This window comes from Melospiza melodia, chromosome 21 (genome assembly GCF_035770615.1).
Source record: "Melospiza melodia melodia isolate bMelMel2 chromosome 21, bMelMel2.pri, whole genome shotgun sequence".
NCBI lineage: Eukaryota > Metazoa > Chordata > Aves > Passeriformes > Passerellidae > Melospiza > Melospiza melodia.
In genome coordinates this window covers 8,049,999-8,072,192 of record NC_086214.1, presented here as the reverse complement: position 1 = coordinate 8,072,192, position 22,194 = coordinate 8,049,999, and the positions used below count along the sequence as shown (strand labels likewise).

The window sequence follows — 22,194 nt, the reverse complement described above, 5'->3', positions numbered from 1 at the left end:
AGAGGACTCCCACAATAAAGCACCACACAGGTAAAACAATGAAAAAAGGGTAAAATGATTAAAACTGCCCATTCCAGTGCCCTGAGATGGAGCAGTCAGTGGTAACACAGCATTAATATTAGGGCAGATGCCATTTGCATTCTTTTCCCTTGGTGTGGTCTCCAGGAAAGGAGAATATTTCCATTCACCACAGAATGACCTAATGGATGTCCAAATGAATGATCAGCAAATGCATTTTATGTGCTTCTATTTATGTACCTTTATTTTCACAGCTACAATGCAAGCACCAGAGCAGCACTTCCACTTTGCTACCCAAGGGCTCAAAGACTGCCCACATTAATGAAGTCTGGCCTTACCCTGAGTGCCCTTTGCACATATGGCACCACTGAGTCATCCCCCTTGGTTTAGGTAGTGTGCTTGACACAACAAAAATAAGATGCAGAGCTAATTACCACTACAGCAATAAAAACAGGAGTGTCCTTTTCATCAACCAGTCTCAAACTGAATTCCTATCAAAATCCAGAGGTTTTTTTATAGAAATGAAGTTAATAGATACCTAGAATTACTGAATGAACCAACAGAATCTCTGTGCATTTAGCAACAAGCCTTGAAAACCTTAATCTTGTGAGTCAGTAATAACAGTGGAAGAAGCTGAGCCAATCTTAGGTCTATAATAATAAGACAAGCTGTTTAAAAGACCTCCTCTGAAACAAATGTGTAAATGTCTCACCAAGGCTGAGATGCTGATTTAAGATTAGACAGTGTAAATGTACTTATTTTGGTATCAGTTAAGAACAAGTTGTGTTTCTCATTCACAAAGGTTTAAGGCAAATGGTTTTACAGCACTTGAGCACAAACTCCAGTCTTTCTCCAAATGCCATTGACACCTCTGCCTGTCCTGTGCCCCAGCTAATTCTCTCTGCTTTATCCTATCTCTCTGTTCTATTTTCTCACCTGTTCTATCACAATTTAAATACATCAGGCTCCTTCTTCATTATCAAAGTCAAACCTACAAATACAAATTTTCCCTTGACAAAATCCTGCTGAGGTCCCCAATGAGGCCAGTCCTGGCTGTGACACTGCTGCCAAAAAGAACCAGCCAGGAAAAACCCAAAGGCTACACAGAGAGAAAAAGGAGGATTTTGAGAGCAATATTCCTCCAGATAAGGCATTAGGAGTGGTGTTGTTTCAGAAGTGAAGGACTGATACAGAAAAGCACTGCAGCACTAACTGAGGAAAAGGAGAATTATTATTGCCACAACTACAGAAAAGCAGAAAGTCCAGACATTAAACGAAGCCAGGTGAGGAGGCAGCTTTAGAGCAGATGAAATTCAACACTGATAAACATGTGCTAAAGCCCTGAAGAGTATTTGGGCTACTTTTCTCCACCTCTGGGCCCTCCACTTCTCACTAGGTAAATCAGGAGATGGACTAATAGAACATCCACACCTAGTTAAGATCACATTCCAAACAGAGCAAAATCCCCTTGGATGGACTACCATGATTCACTGCATGAACAGCTAAATGATCCAATCTGGAAGAGCAGGCACCTATGGCAAATTCATCTCCATGATGCATTACAGAGCTGATTTAATCTTTTTTCCCTCTCTGGCCATGGAGCCTGGGTTGTTATCAGAGCCCAGACAGTGGGCAAGACAGGGTCCTTTTATCCACTACAGAATGACTGCAGTGTTGTTGAGCCCAGGAAAAGGGAACAGCCTCAACAATTCCCATTTTTAAAAGAGGGAAAAGATATCCTAAATAATTTTGGGAGTCAAAATCCCAGCTGTGTGGGTGCATCTGGAACCCTCATCCCATGTGTATTAATCTACAGGGAAATGAAGTGCTGCACCCTGGGTAAGGCAGGGGTTAATTCCAACTGCTGTCGAATGCCCCAAGTCTGTGCTCTGTTCATCAGAGCATTAAATCTGAAAGCTCAAGAGAGTAGTGCAGCCGTGCTGCAAGGGCTATGTTATAAAGTTCTGCATTAAAAATTCATATCCTAGGCTTGCCACAGTACTCTGCTCTGGCTGAAAGGAGAGCTGGCGGGGAAATATTAGACACCCCACTGTCTTTCTGGCAATTGGAGACATTCCTCAACAAACAGCACCTCAGGAAGGGAATGAAAGGGCAAACAAACCGTGAAACAAATCAATGAGTTCAATTATCTCTCTCTCTCTTGGAAAGGAAACTTTTCATTTTTAAGGCTGTTTCATGAAATCTTTTAATGACGGCCCTGCACACGGGTGCTGGGCACTCTGGCTGCAGAGCTGGCTGCTTGGCAGGGCTTTTTATTTGTTTTACATGAGACACACATTCCCAAACACAGAGGGTGAAACAGAGAGCAGGGTACAGGGATCTCTCTGCAGAACAAGAACTCTGCTTACCCTTTACATTACCACGACCACGTGGGATAAGAGGCTGTAGAAATTGTTCCCACTTTCCCTGAAGTGTCCCCAGGAAAGAGTGAATTTAGATTTATTAAGATGGTTAGTAACTCCATGGTTAAGTTATGTGCTCCTCACTACTGGTTAAGGCTGTGTGCATTTCACAGGGATTTATGGCAGCCCAACTGGTGGATGACACAGGTTCACAGTGATGGAAATGGGTGGTATACTTTTATGAAAGCCATATGTGCCCCTCAGGTTATCTGATGTATTCAGGCAGGTTAATAATCCCCATCCCATAAATGAGGAAATACATAGGAAATGAAACATCAGTAAATACAATTTCTTGAGGAAACCATGCAAAATAAAAAGCTACCTGCTCACAATCCTCCCCTGCCACTCTGCTTAGCACCAACTGTAATAGAAAGATTCCCTTTCCCCAAAGCTGAATTTTGACTCAAAGGAAGAAAACAGAAACCACTGGACAAAAGCTGCCATGGCACTTCATCAGTATTTTTATATATATGTGAATATGTCTGGTGGTTAGTATAGCTGAAAACCCAAGTGACTTCAGCCCAGCAATGTGGGTTTCGAGGGGCTCAGCCCCATGAGGAGGGGCAGGAGGGCAGAAATTCATCCAGAGGGTGCAGTCCCCAGGGAACCCAGGAGATTTATGCCCAGCACAAAACAAATCAACACCAGACTAGCCTAAAGCCCCTCACTAATAAAAACCTGTGTGGGGGAGGGAATAAACCCCCACTATTCACTGAAAGTTCATTAGTTCCATGAAGGAATGAAGACAGGCTGGAGAGCTGGTGACCACCAGTAACCAAAGATCAGCTATTAAAAGGCACTGAAAATCTGCTACAAAAGGTTAATAACCCCAAGGCAGTGCTTCAGTCAAATTTAATTTTTGCTCAAAATTTCTTACAAACAGGCACTTAGAGCTTGCAAGCAAGACTTGATCAGCTGGGGTTTATTCTGGGTTTCAAGCAGCTGCACCCAAGCAAAAGAGGGGAAGCAGAAATCCTTTCCTGTGTGTACTGCCTTGATTTCCCAGTTGTGATCCCTGCTGGTTCCCTTCCAGTGCTCCAGCCCCTGAGCAATCTCCCTGGGACTCAGTTTCTCAAGGTGTTAAAAACTCTGGGAGGCAAAGCACAAAATCACAGCTCTGCTCTGCTCCTGCAGAAACACCAGAGAAGCACTAAGGGTTAATAATCTCAGGCTTACAGGATTTGTGTATTATGCATTTGTTTATTTAATGCTTTACATGAATGCTAATGAAGTTATTAACAGGCCTGCATGTTGTCTATTGTTTTTCTTGGGTTTAGTGTCTGCACCATCCTGCCTTATCCCTTCTGTTCCATGAGCTGGCCAACACCCAGCTCTTCCAAATCCCTGAATCAGTGTTCTACCCTGGATTCTCAGCTTCCTGATCAAAGACAAAATTTTTTAAAACTCATTTGTTAAAATATTATCTTTTAAAAAAATCTCATTGAGATAAAGGAATTTTATTTCCCCCACACCAGATACCTTCTGTGACACAAAACTGCAATCCCACATGGCCTTATTGTCTTTTAATTAGATCAGAGATATGTAAATGAGGCAATATTTCTTAGGTCTCATTAAGTGATGTCTCCAGGAGGATCAGAGGGGGCTGAACCAGGCAGGACATGCTCCTCTGACATCCACATCCTCACACTGACCTGCCCCATGCTCCAACTGTTCCTCAGGAAAGTCTGATTTACTGGAAATGTCACTGTTTTGTGGCCTTATTACTGCCCCAAACCTGCAGATCAAAATCCATTTTCTCCTGCAACCAAAGCATGGGGTAAATGCAGGGGTGCAGGTGCTGGGGTGACTCCTGCATGTCCAGGGCAGACACCTCCCTCCCAGCCCTGCCTCTGCCACAGACACGAGGAAAAGGGCTCAAGGGATCTCACAGAATTATATGGGATTGGGCAGGAGAAATAATTGGGAGTTTTAGAGCAGGGATGAGCTGTACAGCAGTGCAGGCACAGGACTTCATTGTGTAGCCTTGAGCCTGAGAAATGGGAAGAGCCCTGAGCTCCCAACATCAACAGTATGAGCTGATGAAACACATCAGAAATACTTTTTGTTTTTAAAGCAGCTGTGGAAAGGATAATATCCCTGCTTCTGCAGTCAGGTGCCTGATAGCTGGGGCATCACAGCAACTTTTTAAGGCAGGGATGGGTTCAGACCTACCCACATTTAGGTGTAGGTTTAACGAGATGCTGAAAAACCCTGCTAATGAGGAAGCAGCATAGGGATACTTGCATAAGGCAAGCTGTGCCAGCTGCAGCCTCTGACAGTGATGGCTCACACCTTCCTGTTCTTGGAAAAGGCAAACAAAAAACCCAACTGAAAGCACTGGGGGAATGTGCAAGTTGTCTGGATGAGGCAATATGGGATTGGGGAGCAGGGCTGCCAGCTCTCACAGCAAACACCTGGCTCTCCAAAGGGACAGAAGATCCAGGCAGGAGAACAGGCTGTTTGCCAGGACACAGAGTTTCAGTGCCTGGGATCTCACTGAGTTTCCTCAAGTTCCCCTCTCGTTCAGGACGTTCTCTCTCTCTCAATAAATGAGGGAGCACACTGCACTTTCCTGACTCATTTCTCTGCCTGCGTGGGAGTGGGAAAAGCAGCTGGAATCCATCCCTGGAGCACAAGGAGAGTTTCCAGTACACACCAGGGCAGGAAATCACCCATTGAACACGTGGCCAGGTAGAGACCAGCACTGCAGCACCTGCAGAGCTCTGCTGAGGGGTGGGAATGGCTAACCCCACAGGGCAGGGCCCCATTGGAAACAGCTGAACCATTTGTTTTTGATGGTCCCAGGGTTTCTCTGCTCCCCCTGCCATCCCAGCCCTGCAGGAGATGGAGCAGGCACAGCCACGTGCCCTCCTGCTGTCACAGACAAGGCCCCTCCAGGAAGCAGTTCTGCACCAAAATAACTCTGTTGATTTCCTACTTTGCATTGAAAAAAAAATAATTAAAAAAGAGACTGTTGTAATTTGCAGACACACATGAAGGAGCTGTGTGGAATCCAGGCTCAGCTGACTGGCAGATGCAAGCCCAAGGACCTTGTCCCTGCTGGGGGCAGATGTGACTCTGCCAGGAGGTTTTTCCTTCCTCTGCCTCCCTCCTCTTCCTCACACAGCCCTCCTTCAGAGTTCAGCCACAGGTAAAAGGAGGTGGTGAGATGAGATGGCTCAAAAAGCTGCAATATCCTTAGGCTGGCCTCACAGCAAAGCCAGTCCCTGCTGGAGGCTGGGATTGCAGAGCACACTCGTGGGTCCCTCTGTTGCTGCACCCTGCCTGGAGAGGTCCAGCTGCACATGAGCATGTGGGGACAGACAGCACAGGGACACAGGGACACTCCTGCCCCTGTCACTTCACCCAGACCCTCTCCATGGCTGCATTCCCTGGCTGCACCCATGGCTGGGATGACCCCCAGCCTGGCTGGCACAGGAGCCAAAGTGCTTTGCATTTATTTAAAGATTTCCATCTAAGGATCTCATGTCAAGCCAAGGTTACAGATAACAGGGTGATGACTAGAATATGCTGGAACACCCTAAGGCTATGTTTTTCTACTTTGGGTTGTTAAATAACACCAGCTTTTAGGCTATACTAGAAAAAGGAACTGAACAGTCTCACTGGAGGTTAAAACACAAACAAAATAAAAGCCCTGAGAGGACCTGGGGCACTTTGGTGCTGTCAGACAGTTACATTAACTAATTTGCAAGCATTACAAGTCTAACAAAAGAGGCAAGAGAGCCCAGCTACAGCACGAACTCCTACTGACTCCAATGGCTCCATTTACATGGAGTTCTCAGAAACGCAGCCTTAGAAATGAAAAATGAAAATAAAGAACCCTTTTGTCAGTTTGTGGTCTATCATTTGCATGTCTGCATATTTCAAAGCTTGGCTGTTGCCTTTGGGCATTAACCACACTCCTTGTGCCTCAGTTTCCCTATCCAAAATTGAAGGTTAATGCCAAGTGTTTTACAGGAACACTGAATTCTCTTCCCATACAACTTTGCAGCTTTTCTGGTGTCACTGCAGGCTCAACCAAAACTGTGACAAAAAAGGGCTGGTTTGCACATGGGCTCTCAAGCCCTCTTTCACACCAAAGCATTTGGTCAAAATAAGAAGCAGATCTCCAAAGTGTTTCCATTCATCCTCACTTGTAGGTTTTTAAGCAAAATATTAAATGTTATAATGATGACTTTCAGCCTGGTGAGTTTTGCATAAGGCACAGTTAAAACTTTGAACCTCAAATGTTACATGCAACAGAGCTTTTTGTAAGATTCAAAACATTCAATTTCTGTTCACTTCTTTTTTTTTTTTTTTTTTAATTTGTTCTCTGTAACATCTTCCCTAGTTTTTCATCTTCTCCTTGCCACCAATCCTAGGGTTTCACTGGTGACAGCAGGACTAGGAAACAGAGGGAAAAACTCTGAGAAGAGACATGGCCTATGAAGTTCTCCATCTCCTGTTTTTAGGGAAATCACTTTAAATACAGTAATAATTCCAAAGCTGAGCATTAGAAGTTAATGACTCATCAAAGGAACAGGAAATAGGGAACTTTAAGACCTTAAAGGCACAGCAAATAGGAGTTATTTCATGTCATGTCCAACACCACCACCCTAACTACAGTACTCCAGGCTCAATGGGGGGAAGCAGCATTGAGACCATTTATCACAGTAATTATGTGATGCTGGAGGGAGCACAACTTTATTTTTTATTCAGTTTGACCCTGAGCACCACCAAAATGGAAGACTACAAACATCTGAGAAGTGATATATTGGCACCAGCCAGCACTTAAACATGAAAGATTTGTTTAAAAAAAAGTAAATAATTCAATTCTCACTGTATATTGGGAACTACTCCCCTGAAGTCCAAGTTAACTCAGATTTGCCCCAATATAACAGATTTCACATGAATACTTCAACTCCACCATGTACCTCCAGGCAGAAATAACTCTTCAGGAATTCTCTACAACTTCTGGTCCCCTGTCTCCTAATCCTGCACTCCTTCCATGCTGAACAGCACATCTGCAGAACTTTATTTTACACTGCTGCCTGAAGGACAGGTCTGTTTGATAATGTGCAAGAAAAGCACAGTTTACCCCAAAGAGCCAAAAACCACAGGCATCTCCTCCTGTTGCCATTGTCCTCCTGTGTCATCCTTAGCTGTGCTGCCAAAATAAACAATAATCAGTCTGATCTATGGAAGGACAACAATTCTCTGCCCCTATACTGGAGGCAAAATGTTTTTCTACAAGTTATTGAAAGTAGCTGTGTTTGGATGACTGCTTCAGTAAATATGAAAAGCTCCTTCTCCACTGCATTCCTGTGCTACTTTTAGAAGGACAAAAAGTCTGAATCTTACAGAAAATCCACTGGTAGTGACTGACAACCTTAACCTAAACATTTTCTGGGTTGTGTTGTTTATGAAGGCTTTTTATTGCAGAACTGGGGGGAGGAAGGGAGAGTGGGCAGTACCAGAAATCCTCACAAGACTACTTAAAGCTGGCTGGTGAAAATGGAGCATTTCAGTGAAATTCGATATTTTCTTTCATCAAAGGCAGGGAGCCTCAACCCACATGTTAACAGTAATGTAACAAGCCTACTGTATGTGCTGCAACCCAAGGTCCTTTTCCAATTAGAATTCATTTAGGTTGGGGGAGAGCAGGGGTCAGAGCAAAGAGGTGGCTCTGGAATTGATCTAAAACTGGAATCCAACCATTCCAGCTGGGAATCCCAAGCACTTGCTTGGATTCTGCAGCAAAGCAGAAGTGAAAGAGCACTGTTAAGAGAGAACAGTTTGTCCCTAGAAAACGGAGGAAATGTATACAGAATGTTTCTTTTTCCACAAAGAAAGAAAGTAAAAGGAAAGTCTGTTGCACTAGAAACAAACCAAACAAACCCAATATTCTTTAATTTTGCTGAAACTCAAATCAGAGTTTGCTTTTCAGTTCCAGGTCTGATAGAATCTCCAGATCAAACTCATTAGTGCTGGTTAAACCAAGTTTTGCTGATAGAAATGTGTGGGACAGCAAACAAAATCAGTGTCAGCCCTCAAGAGAGAGGATGTGCCTCTTTAATTGAAAAAGGCAGAGTAATCATTCATTTATTTAACCCAGAGATGATTATAATCTGAAAACCTTGAAATCCTCTTACACAACAACTGTTTTGGCAAGCCCCTCTGTGTTCCAACAAATATTAAACTGTGCTTGCCATTTGTCTAAGGAATCTTGTATTAATAAACATGAAGAAGAACACTTTTACCTCCCACACTCAATGACAGAAGAAAACAAAGACCAGCTGTATTCATCAATGGATCCTTGTTCTGCACATAAAGGCTAATTACATTTTACTTCAAGCCTACACATGGAAAACTTTGCTCCTGCCATCTTGTCAAAGGCAGCCTCTGATATTCCAGCTGACAGACTGCAATGACTGCACATAATAAACTTCTTTTTGTCATTAACACCTTCAGTGCCCGGCCCGGGGCTGTGCTGGGGCTCAGGGAAGGGGCAGGGGCAGCCCACACCCACCTGCTGGGAATTCTGCATGTAGGAATGACAGAATTGCCCTGGAAATTCTCATTCCAGCCACTGATCTCATCTGAAGGTGCCTGCCTGTGCCTCTGTCCCTCCCTTTGCACGTAGAGTACTTTGAATGGGACATTGTGAAAAGATAAAACAAACAAGTTGACATAATGATTCCCAACTTTTCAGATCACCACAACTGGGCTCCAGGATAAAATCCAGACTCCTTAATGCTGATGATGAAGACTTCTCACTCTGTATTTCTTCTGCTTCTTGGGCGTTTTTGCCTCGTTTGAAAGATTTTCAAAGTTTCAAGTAGTTGAAAGACAGCTTTATTCTGAGACTGAAAATCTTAAAAGCACTGTTAGCTTTTAAATATTGACAATTATCTGTTTTTTTCCTGAAGGCACTCCAATTCATCTGCCTCAAATAAGCGTCTGTAAAACTAACAATTCTGGCCTAAGATAAAAATCACATGTTTTTAAAACATAAAATTAAAATTGGCAATACAAGTAGCTTTTCAGACTTAGATCAAAAGAGGGCTTCTTTTAAGAAAAGAATCAAACTGTCTTTCACCCTTTTTATTGGTGTTTTTTCAGCCTTTCTTCCAGTTTTTACAATTTAAATAGATGACTCAATTTCACTGTCCACATTCAGTTCCCTTTTCATGTTCTTCTAGATTTCCATATTGCAAAATTTGGGCTCCAAACACCACAGACAACTGTTGTTGTGCAAGAACTACTCCTGCCATAAATATCCAAAACAATGATAAAATATTTCTGCTGTTATTAGGACCTACAAGTTTGTTTTCACAGTACATTAGTCTGGGAGATAAAGTACAAGCTTAATGTCTGCTTCAGGATTCTGCTCCATGACCACTCTATTCCAGACCCAGTCCCCATAATAATTCTGCTACAGAACACAATAAACATCTTGTTACTGCAGATGCTACTAATTTTATGTAATTCTACATAAATTAGGTAAGAGTCACTCTAAAGATCATATAAAAACTAAATATTTCTGTGTGAATCTCCCCAAAAAAATGAGATTAGAAATGCAAACAAATATTTTAGTGAACAGATTTTGCTTAGTGTAGGATAAATTACAGCACTTAGGGAAACAGTATTAAAAAATGAAGCACTCTGCAAATAAACACATTAAAAAGGGTGAGAGGTTATTAGGTTCAGTGCCTACAACCACTGATCTCTGCCTGCTCTCCCAGAAGTGACTGCAACATGAAATAACAACAACAATATCAGTTATGTGCAGGAAAAAACAAAGTCAATCTGCAGGAATTTAGGCTCCATCTGAACCAGCTTTTGTTTACATCCCTCAGAGAAGGATGAATCAATGAAGGAACAAAAATATTTTTGATCCCTGTGCATGGAACTCATCTTCCATGGAGCTCAAAGGAAACTGGACTTCCAGAGCCAGACAAAATTCACCTGAAAGATTATCCCGAAGGACAGAAAAGGTGTTTAAACTCCAAGTGCTGACTGTTAAAACTGCCATGGGCTGAATTTTGTGAATCCCCACATCCTCAGCGGGGAATCAGATCCTCAGCAGCCCCAGAACCATAGGGTAATAAATGTAAAATTGGTGCCACTTTGACTGGTTTTTAACACTGGGCAGTGGGCACAGGGAGGTGACTTTCAGTCCCAGCCCTTCCCCTGAGTGTCCCAACCATCTGAAATGGCTGCTTCATTCCCATCCCATTTCCAGACACTGAAATGACTCTTTGTGCTTAATCCCACTGATCATGAGAATTCCTTCTCATTATTAACTTTCCTTAAATATGAAGGGTTCAAAGGAAACCAGCAGCAGTCTGTCTCTTTTGTTGTTCCCTGCCCTGATGGTTAATAAAACCACAGGATAATTGGAAACAGTAGCTATTAACAAGACAAGAATATATATTTTTAAGACTACCTTCATGTTCTACTTGAAAACAAGGAAAATCTGCCCAAAATTTTGCTCTCTGTAATTAGGGGTAAACCTGGCAGATCAAGGACTATTACCCCAAAAGCAGAAAGAACCAGGGTGCCTAAGAATCAAACACAAATCCTTTACTAAATGAAGCTTTGTTTTCACCAAGACGGGAAGATCATAATGAATACCTTATTTCTGAAACTGCTCTATTTCTAAATAAAATACAGGAGATATAGAGGGTAAGAGATACACAGATGAAGCACCTGAGAATGAAACCAGGAATGCAGCAGCTTGTGTGCCAGGAGAAGTGTCTTGTTGAGGAGAAGAAAATATAAAAACTAATAATCTCTCCATAGGAGGCCAAATTATGACCATGTTTTCCAAAAACTTGGATGCCTGAGCCTCCCTCATCTCATCTCTCTCCAACAGACAGATGCAAAACAAAAAAATCAGTGATACCCTGAAGGAAGACACAGAAAGAAAACAGGGAAATCTTACTTTGCAGTAGTTTCTTCATCGTATTTTGTTTTCAGATCAAATAGTTCTGTCCTGGTTTTTTCCAAGGCTAAAAGGCATAAACATGAAGCATTACAGTACTGAAATAGCAGTATTCAGTCATAAATAAGGCTGTACATCTCCTGATTAAAACAATAATGCTACAGACCTCCTTAGCTTTATCTTTCTACCTAGGAAAACCATGATGGCTTAGAAAAAACCATAGGGTTTTGATTTTTTTCACAATTTCTTACAGCATTTCTGTTACACTGCAAAAATGTCCAGTTTCTGCTTAACCAAGCTAGACATTATTAGGTTTTTATTAAGCTGGCTAAACTACTTATTCCATTGAAATACTTATTGCAGTAGCTCAAGGAATAAAATTTCTTCTGTTCTCATAGTAAACAAAGCCAAATGTGTCCAGACCTGGAATTTTGAAGTGTGCAGGGATGAAAATTAATAGTAAGTCATAGCAACAGGCAAGAAATGGGGTTCATACAGATATTTATCACAGTTTGGACATGTGTGGAAGCAGAACACACATGGAGGGTAAGTTCCATGGTCTGCTGTAATTCCATGGTGCTCTGTGTGTGCTCCATGGCCTTGTCTCTGTTTTTTGCCAACGACAGCTGCAACTGGAGTGTTTGCTGTGATCCACACAGCACATCTGAGCTCTGCTGAGCTCTGCTGGACCTCCCTGCACACCAAGAGCTGCTTCACACGCAGTCCTGACACACCCTGTCCTGTCACCTCACCCTGATCACCAGGAAAAGGTCACTAAAGCCATGCCAAACCTGTTTGCAGAGCTTGAACTTTGTGTTCGGCTTCCTCCAGCTTCGAGGCTGTCGACATCTGGGTCTCCTGCAATTTTCTGTCAAGGGGAGAGCAGAGGTGAGAGCAGAGCAAAAAACTCATCTGCGCCTTGCAGATTTGGGGGATGGAGCCATTGAATGTCTCAACTGGAATGAGACAACTGCCAACACCACACAGGCTCTGAGGTGCTTCTGTGGGACCCATAAATGCTGTCACAATTGTGAGATGCTGCTCCTACTCTGTGGTCCCACTTATTAAAATTTTAACAGTGTAGCCACCTCATAACATAAGCTGTGAATGTTATAAAGAGTTGACTGCTATATAAATGACAACTTCAGTGGAAGGTTTTCTTGAGCATAATTTGTTTTGGAAATGTCACACACATTGAGAAAATTGTCACCAAGCACCCTCTGTTGTACAAAGTTAGTACAAGAAGAATGATACATTTCCATTTTAGTGTCATAATGAAGGAATTTGTTGCCATAACTGATAGAGTGAATAGATGCAGCAGCTGTTTCATCAGAGCTGTAATGGGTGCCAAATGCAGCAATATTATTAGCTACTCTTTAAGAAAACACACATATTTCAAAACAAATCTCACTGTGATATTTTCTATAGAAAAGGAGCAAAACTTTAATATGCTCACATTTCTTACATCCACAGGCAACATTTTCTTGTTTGTGTCAGTTAAACTCATTTTACATCATCTGGCCAGGCAGCCACTGCACTCCTTGCTAAAGGCCAGGCTGCAGGAGTTATAAAACTCATCTTTGAAAGGAGCTGCTCCAACATCTCCCAGGAGCCGTGCTTTTTACAACACTGCTTTTAGGATATTCTGCAGATCTCAGAATTGTGAAATGGCTTATGAAACTACCAGCATCCTGCCTGCACTCCATAGGGTGCACAAATTTCTCCTCCAACACTGCTGACCAGGTTAATAACTATTTGTAGCCAGAATCATGTCAGTTCCCTTCACACTGAACCATACACTCTGAGATCCCAAAACCTCTCTTACACACACTTTTATTTGCATTCCACGACCTGCCATTTTGTTTTATTTTTAAGTACATTGAAATTGCAGTTTGCTTACAAGCTGCTTACCAAATAGCAGCCACAGGTATTGATGAATCAAAAAAGAAGCTTTGCATTCACTGGTACATTCTCCTCATTCAGCCCTGAATTTAAACAAGCAACCCTCCAAGTAAAAAGCTCACGTGAACTGAAGGTTTTCCACGCTGTGTTGAACACATTATAGCCTCAGTGTTATTGCTCCATGGGAGAAATAAATTCTCCAGGCAGGGAATGCAGCCTGAAAGAATTCCCTCTTTAGCCCCTTGGTTTTCTCCTGCCTGATTTATTTGCCCACCAACCTAAAGATTCAAACACTCCCTGCTCTTTTATGAAAGATCAGAAATGAATCCAAAATGTTTTGGGTTTTTTTAATTGATAGTTAATAATGAAAACCCTTCTTAATTTTGGGAGGTAGGAAGATGCAAACCTTCCCAGGATAATTCAGGATAATCCCCTGTCTCAGGCATTGCCAGGGGAGCAGGGGTGGTGCATCCCTGGCCCTGGCTGTGTGACACACAGGAATTGCCCTGGTAATGGAGACAGGTGGGTGTCACAGAGCCAGGGAGGAATAAAAGCAGGTGTGACACCCCCCACCACATCACAGAGACAATCTGTCCCAGTTTCACTTCCACACTCTCCTGTTTTCCTGGGCAAAGCTGAGGATCAAATGATCCTGTATCAAACACATAAATCCCAGAATCACTCACTGGATCAGCTCTCCCCAGCCACCAGTCCTGCCTGGGAAGATTGAACAGAAAAATACCTCTCTGCTCCTCCCCAACACCCAGACACACACACACACCCCCACACTCACCTCTCCTTCTCTGCAAAATCATTTTGTAACTTTTGTTCCTTTTCAAGGGCTATGTTCTCTGCTTGGTTCTTCAGGGTCTGTTCATATTCTCGGATTTTCTCCTTAAGTGCTTTTATTGTAACCTCTGCAGGAAAACAATAGGGGAAGAATGAGTTTACACAGCTCCACGTGGTTCCACAACACAAGGCTTGCTTTACCCTGTAGGCTCAGTGTGTTTTAAACTTTAGCTCTTCAACTCTGACACAAAATCAATGGATATGAGTCCCTTTGGAGACCTTTTACTCCCTAAATGTTAAATTGAACTTTAAGTGTTTAGGTTGAGAAGGATCAATGGAGTTTGCTGGAAAGCAGAGTGAAGAAGGTTCCTCTAACATGATTTTTTTTAAAAAAAGAAGAAAAAAAAATCAATTGTAAAATATAATATCACCTTATTGACTAGCCTAAAATTAGCTGAGTGCTGAGAGAAGATTAATAAAGTCCCAGTGCAGGTTTAAGTATGCATTTACACACAGGACACTTCATTCACCTGACTGTGCTCATGCCCTACGAGGCAGTTCCACCATGGTTCATGCACAGATGCAATCTCACACAAACTGAACACATCTCTGGGATACAGCTCTCACTCGAACTGAACACATCTCTGGGACACAGCTCTCACACTAACTGAACACAGCTCTGGGACACAGCTCTCACACTAACTGAACACATTCTGGGACACAGCTCTCACACTAACTGAACACATTCTGGGACACAGCTCTCACACTAACTGAACACATTCTGGGACACAGCTCTCACACTAACTGAACACATTCTGGGACACAGCTCTCACTCTAACTGAACACATTCTGGGACACAGCTCTCACTCTAACTGAACACATCTCTGGGACACAGCTCTCACTCGAACTGAACACATTCTGGGACACAGCTCTCACTCTAACTGAACACATTCTGGGACACAGCTCTCACTCTAACTGAACACATCTCTGGGACACAGCTCTCACTCTAACTGAACACATTCTGGGACACAGCTCTCACTCTAACTGAACACAGCTCTGGGACACAGCTCTCACTCTAACTGAACACATTCTGGGACACAGCTCTCACTCTGAACACATCTCTGGGACACAGCTCTCTAACTGAACACATTCTGGGACACAGCTCTGCTGGGATCCAGCTGCTGCACTCACAGCAGGCACTGGAGCTCTGCATGTCCCAGTTGCTGTCGCTGCCTCATCCTCCATCCCATGGTTTACACACAAACATTGACAATTTTAACTTTCTGAGACACTTAAAAGTTAAACCAGGGAATTTGCAGAACTCTTCCTTAGGATAAAGGAGCTCTCCTGCATTTCTCCCTGCCCAGCAGTGGATGGTAGCAGATGCAGAAACCTGCAGAGCTCCAGCTCAGCATCTCCTTACTGTTCCTACGTGGAAGCCCTGTGATCCCACCCACAGGAAAGGACTGAATCCTTATAGGGCTCACAAGAGGAAAAGCAGCACATCCACCAGAGTATGCTTTGTAACAATAATGGAATTTGGAAAAAGCCTTGGACTGCCAGAAGACTCACAGCAGCAACACAGTTCAGAGTATTCACATCAGGATGCAGGGGGGGTTAAAGACATCAGCTTATTAACAGATACCATTAATAATGCTTGAGAAAAAATAAAAACTTTTGGATGTGAAAAGTTTCATATTCTGCAGAAAAACCTTAGGAAGACAAACCCTGATATGAAAAATAAACCCTATGGGCATGGGAGAAAAAACCCTCAATAATACCACACAAACCCACACATAATCTTTTCAAAATCCTGATGCAGAGAGTTGAGCAGGGAGCTGTGAAGCAGACAGGAGGTAGCTGGTGACACGATCTGCTGTCTGGGCACTACCAAAGGCAGCTTGAGCCACTGTGACCACAAAAAAGGGGGAAAGAGTGGTAAAAATGCTTGCCAGCAAAGCAGCTGCCTCTGCCTGAAGGAGCAGGGTTTTGCTGGCTGTGCAGAAATCAGCTGAGGCTCATTACTGAGTAACAGGCCGTGAAAAGGACACGTCACCTCTTTTTTTTTCTTCAGCAAAGGGAAATTCTTCCCTGAGATCTGGGAAGTCATACAAATCCTGAGCTCTTCCTGAATAAGCAAAGGATGCTCCTTTGCACTGCCACGAAGATGCTGCTCCTGTGGGCAAAGGGGGCTGCACTCCTTCCTGGGCCACCTCTGCTCCAGGTGTTTATATTTTATATAAACACCTTTATTTTTTCAGACATAAATCTGCAAAAATATTCTGGTATATGGAGAAGAAGAGAGCAAAATAATCTCACAGAAATGCAGGTAATTGCACCTTGACTAAGTTTCAATGTCTGATTTTAAAAGAAAACAAAACAATGAAAAGGAACACAAGAAGTGCACGAACATGAGGGAAAATGTAACTTTTGTAATAAAATCTGATTTTACCTTTAAGCACCTAACAATAGATGTGCTGGACAAGCTGAATCCTCTACATTGCTTGAAGCACTAAGTGCCTTCTTCATGCTCAGGTGAGCTACAGCTTGTCAGGCACTGCCATTTATACCAGTTTTGGAAGAAGTTCTTACAGGCACCACAGAGCTCATACCAACCCTCCAAACAAAGAGATTAACTGATCAAAGCACCCTCAGCTAACAACAGCCTTTTCCCTGGATGGCTTATTAATCCCTGTTTGAAACTGAGAGTAAAACCACTGCACTGGAGTGAAAAACAACAAAATTACAAAGGCTACAGTGGGGAAATGGAGAGGAAGTTCCAGCACACCAGGGAAAATCAAAAATGTCACTTATGAGTGGTTGTAGCAAAAAACTCTACAAGTCAAGAGCTTTTCCACTTTGTGGGATGAACCCCTATGTCATGCTTGGATGTACTGGATGCACAGCCTCAGGAAAACTCTGCACATTGAACTGCAATGATTGCACATTTCCAGCAAAAAATACAGTTTTGCTTAGAGCATTACAGTTCCAACATGACATCTCCTGCAGTCCAGCCCAAATCCTGGCATGCTGATACCTGTCCTCTCCAGGGGTCACACCCTCTACATTAAAAAAATAAATATTTCAAAAGATATAAGTGCATAGATGTTCCCTCAGCAAAAAATGAGATTTAACAAAATGAACTTAGTTGCTAACGCAGCTGTCAAATGTTACTTGGGTGCAACGGTTCCATAATATAAAAAAGAAATTAAAATCTCCATTTTTCCAAATGGCAAGACAATTTACCTTACTACCATCCAGAACTGGGCATTAAAGACGGAAATCTTCATGGATGGGCAACAAAGTGTATGGCTGAGAATTTTTTTTCCTGATGCAGGAAAGTGAATCACAAGAAAACTTAAGCAGTCTTAAAGCCAACAGACTTTAAATCTCATTGAGATTTTAATGTATTTTCATGTACTTTAGACTCATTAAAATTTAAATAATTTAACAGTAATAGCTTGTATTTACATTGCTCTGTGGATGGTCTCCAGAGTAAAAATAAAGTGCATATGCTGAATGTACTCCAGTAGTACATTTAGATAAGTAAAAACAGCACAGAAAAAGTTCCATTTTGTGCAGATTCATATGTGGACACAAAATACTGAATTTTTGTGTTTGTCTGTGCAAGCTGCACATCCTGCAAGTACCAACACCCACGTTCAGCCTGATGTCAGTACCAGCACTGCCTCTCACAAAATGTCACAAATAACGTCAGTCAGGTGTAATTTTCAGTGCTGAAGGCTACAACCAAATATGCAGAATAACAACTCCATCCTCTGACTTGCTGCTACAGTAAATGGAACTTTCAAGAAATCCAAAGAATCTGCCCAAAGCTCAGCTCCACACACAATACAGAAGTGGCCCTATAGACTATTGCACTTTCTCTACTGAATTTCCATACTACTGTCACCTCTACCTTAAGAAATAAAACTGAATTCAATCCTTGACTTCAAATTTCAGTGTGCATTAAGAGCTGATAATGTGGTTGCAACCTACCCTGATTTTTCACCTCGGCGAATTCTTTGTTGTATTCCTCCAGAGTTTCCCTCAGTTTCTGGTTTTCTGTTTCAATATCGTGCATGCGTTGGACCTTCAGCTGAAGCTGCTGCCCCAAATCCAAGGCTGGAACTGGATCTGAAAAAGAAACAGTAAAATAAAATCAAACAAAAGAAACAGTAAAATAAAATGAAAAAAAAATAAACAGTAAAATAAAATTTAAAAAAATAGAAACAGTAAAATAAAATGAAATAAAATGAAATAAAATGAAATAAAATGAAATAACATAAAATAAAATAACATAACATAAAATAAAATAAAATAAAATAAAATAAAATAAAATAAAATAAAATAAAATAAAATAAAATAAAATAAAATAAAATAAAGGAACTTTTCTGTGACCCAAGCAGTTCAGAGCACAATTGTCCTTTTTTCTCCATTCTGGTGCCAGCAGGGCCCTTCTTTGACTTATTAGACCTGTACATTCCTCACACTGTATATCATGCAAACTTTAAAAAATCAGAAATATTTCATTCTATCTATGTTCCCTTTAAATGCAGAGCCAGGCTGAGAAGCTGGGGGTGTTCAGCCAGGAGAAGAAAAGCTCTGGGGAGACCTCAGAGCCCCTTCCAGTGCCTCAAAGGGGCTCCAAAACAGCTGGAGAGGGACTTGGGACAAGGACCTGGAGTGACAGGACAAGGGGGAATGGCTTCCCACTGCCAGAGGGCAGGGATGGATGGGATATTGGGAAAAAACTCGTGGCTGCGAGGGTGTTGAGGCCCCAGCACAACCTGTCCTGGTTGTGGCTGCCCCTGGATCCCTGGAAGTGTCCAAGGCCAGGCTGGACAGGGCTTGGAGCAACCTGGAATAGTGGAAGGTGTCCTTACCCAAAGCAGGGAGTGGAACTGGATGAGCTTTAAGGTCCCTTCCAACCCAAACCATTCTGTGAGTCCATGAAATTTTGATACAGCTTCTCCATCCTGGCACTAATTCCCAGGACAGTGTTCCTGGGTGCACACAGTCATGATAAAAAGGCACGTGAGAGTTTTAAGCTTCATGTTTTTTATTGCAAAATGAGAATTTTGGGGTGAAAAGCAATCAAACTGCACAGCTCACTGACAGCTACTGTCTCTCACTGTGCTTGTGAACGAGTGAATTTCTGAAGCAAACTGTGCCCTCCTGCACAGCAGAGCTCAAACAGGTTCTGTGACCATGGAGATCTGAGTTGTACTTTTTCCAATTGACAGATCAATAATAATCAGAAAGGTTGTGTGGATGTAATCAATTCCATGAACCTTGGGTTTGGATCTCTCTTTCTCTTACACTATTAATCAAATGTCCTCTCAGTATTAATTCTCTGACATTCATCCCTTTCTGGTAAAGAGAGTTCTCAGCACACACCTGACATGTGCAAGTGTGATTTATTCTGGGATTTCTTCCCAGTCAGGATAGGAAAACTCTGGAGTGTGATGGACTTATAAAAGATTATTGAATATATTTCTGCTATGGGCGCCAGCATCTCTTGTGAAATGGCTGCAAAGATTTAGTCTCCTGTTGAGGAATGCTAAACACCAAACTCAGTGGATCAACAACAGTATATATTAGGGAGTTCACTTAATTTTCAACCACCACAGTCATTAATTTTTCAGACCACCCTCAGTTCCAGTCTCTGGAAACACATAATAAGTCTATTGTACCTCTGTTAACACATTAAGCATGAGCCTGTGTGTTTTTTCAATATGCCAGCGTTGTTGCATAGTTTATAAAAGAATAGCACTGGGTTATGTTGAACTCAGAGACATTCTAAGTAGCAGCCTGCTGCATTTTGTTACTTGGGTTCTTCAACAGCTTATGGCATTACCCTGTTCATAATACAAAATCTAGGTTGCTTGTCATCTGTTCTCTGTACATACATAGTTTATGACTACATAGCTTTTTCATTTATGCTTTTTAGGCCAAATACTTTTCGTTATTATTATCTGTATTAAAATATTTATAATAAATCAAACTTAAAATGTTATTGTGGCAGAGACAGGGGGGTACAGGTAAGGAATTAAATCGAGAGCTGAAGTGGCAGCAGTAGCACGAGCTGGAGGCTCTGCAGTGTTTATGGATGGTCCTGTTACGGTGTGGGCTGCCACAACATTCCCCTGCTCCCATGGAGGTCCCTGACCTTCCTCTGCAAGGAGCATTTTGTCACACTCCTGCAGCTCAGCATCCCCCAAAGAGCCAGCCTGGGACATTCATCTGCTGAGCACAAAGAAAGGCTGGATTGTCTCTCCCTGGCCATGTCTGAAATTGTTACAGAAACCACGGATCCTATCGGGCCCGGGATCTTAAGCTTCAGCCGTGGGTATTTCTGTGAAATAGTGATGAAAGAAACTGAACTTGACAAAATTGTGGGTGCACTTTCCCCCACCCTCATTTTAACATCGTAGAAAGCCAGGACACGCACAAGAGGTATTTTGCTCCTAATACACAGGGCTTTTTATATTGAAATCAGCAAAGAATTAAAAAATAAAAATAACATGGGCATTATAAAGTGAATAATGACAAAATCTTTAGTCAAATTTGCAATCCCTGAGAAGCTCTGTGTACAAAATGAAAATGCTTGCAATCTCATAATTATTCATCAGGACATGTATATTTAATTTAGCTCTATTAAAGGTTAATGTTCAAGTAGCAAAACAGCAGCAGAACAAACAAAATGTAAAAAAAGTCTCTGTGCATTAAACTTCAAACTTCACTAGAGCCTATTTGAAGGACTAATGGCCTGCAGCCACCAAATACTGCTGGAGGACATGTAAAAAAACCCCATGGGTGAAGCACCTCTTAAGACTTAATTTTTATAAACTGCATGAAAGAAAACTAATCGTTGTACGACAATAAAATGACCAACCAAGGCATTTCGGGCGGAGAGAAAAATTGTTTCTCATGGCACGCTCCAACATGCTCTTTTACCTTGAAAAACCTAAAAACCTGTTATTTCTGGAGTATTTATAAACACCAATTAACCTGAAACAAGTATAAACCTTAGAGTCACAATGGTTTTTTTCCTACCTGAGTGGAGCGGATTAAAAATAAATAAAATACTCTCCTTTTCCCAACACATGCATGCATGGAAAAGCATACCTTTTTATATTAACCAGTTGGCAAAGTATGTTTCATGTCATTTAACAGGAGGTCACTGAATTTTTAAACAAGCAATGGACCAAAACTTTCGTTTCATTACACAAACAACAGGCATGCACAGCTCAAAAAAATCAGCTGGCCCTGGCTTAGGGAGAGAGGCAGCAAAGGAAATGCCCTTTCTGTGGTCTGTAAGAGAGAAAAATCACCTCGCTGAACACTGAAATATGGAAACCTCATCACACATTATTCCCTCGCTTTGAATTTTCTCTTGTGAAATTCCAGAATCCCTGCTGGGCACAGGATAAATAAAATTTTTAAAAAAAGAGAAAATTAGTAAAAGGGATCCGATCATCCAGAACTTGAAGTAGCGTTTTGCAAGATCATTACTGCCTAAGAGCAGATTGAGATGTCTATTTTTACACTAAATTTAGTGCATTTTTTTCCTCCTGCTTCCTATTCTGCTCGTTTTTCCTAATCCACTTGTTGCACGCCATACCCACAGCGAAGCCCCCTGCATCCTGTGCTTGCAGGCAGCCCAGCACATCTGGATCCGATCCCTGACGAGGTTTCCTCCACGCCACCACAGCAAAACAGAAACTGCCGAATTTCCAACCCTGCATTTCCAACCCTGCAGAGCCCGCTCCTGCCTCTCCTTCCCCAGGATTGCAGGCTCTGGGCACATCCCTGCTCACTGCTGGCACACACCTCACCGTCCCCTGGCAGAGGAGCTTCTGTCCCCACGAAGGAGGAGGATGGACACGTCTCAGTGGACGCAGACATGAAAACAATTAATGTTACAAATGCAAAGTGATTTTTATAGCAGTTAATGCTTCACATCAAACAAGCTGGTGCGACGCAGCCACAGCAACACCTCTCAGGCTGTTCTCACACCACGCACATGCCCTGATGATGAATCTTTTTTCAGCAGCAGGGCAAGGGAACCTTTTTTTTTTTTTGCTGCTGCTGTTTAGGTAAGTAAAGTAC

The 22,194-nt window shown here is 42.2% G+C and overlaps 1 protein-coding gene across 1 annotated transcript in view; it reads right to left on the bottom strand.

Annotated features, from left to right (window-relative positions):
- The window catches only part of CUX1 (cut like homeobox 1), a 242,336-nt gene that overhangs the window by 88,711 nt on the left and 131,431 nt on the right, over positions 1 to 22,194 (bottom strand). Inside the window, 4 exon segments of the mRNA XM_063173997.1 lie at positions 11,389 to 11,455; positions 12,180 to 12,256; positions 14,084 to 14,207; positions 18,079 to 18,216. Of these exon segments, the coding sequence (XP_063030067.1) occupies positions 11,389 to 11,455; positions 12,180 to 12,256; positions 14,084 to 14,207; positions 18,079 to 18,216 (406 nt within the window).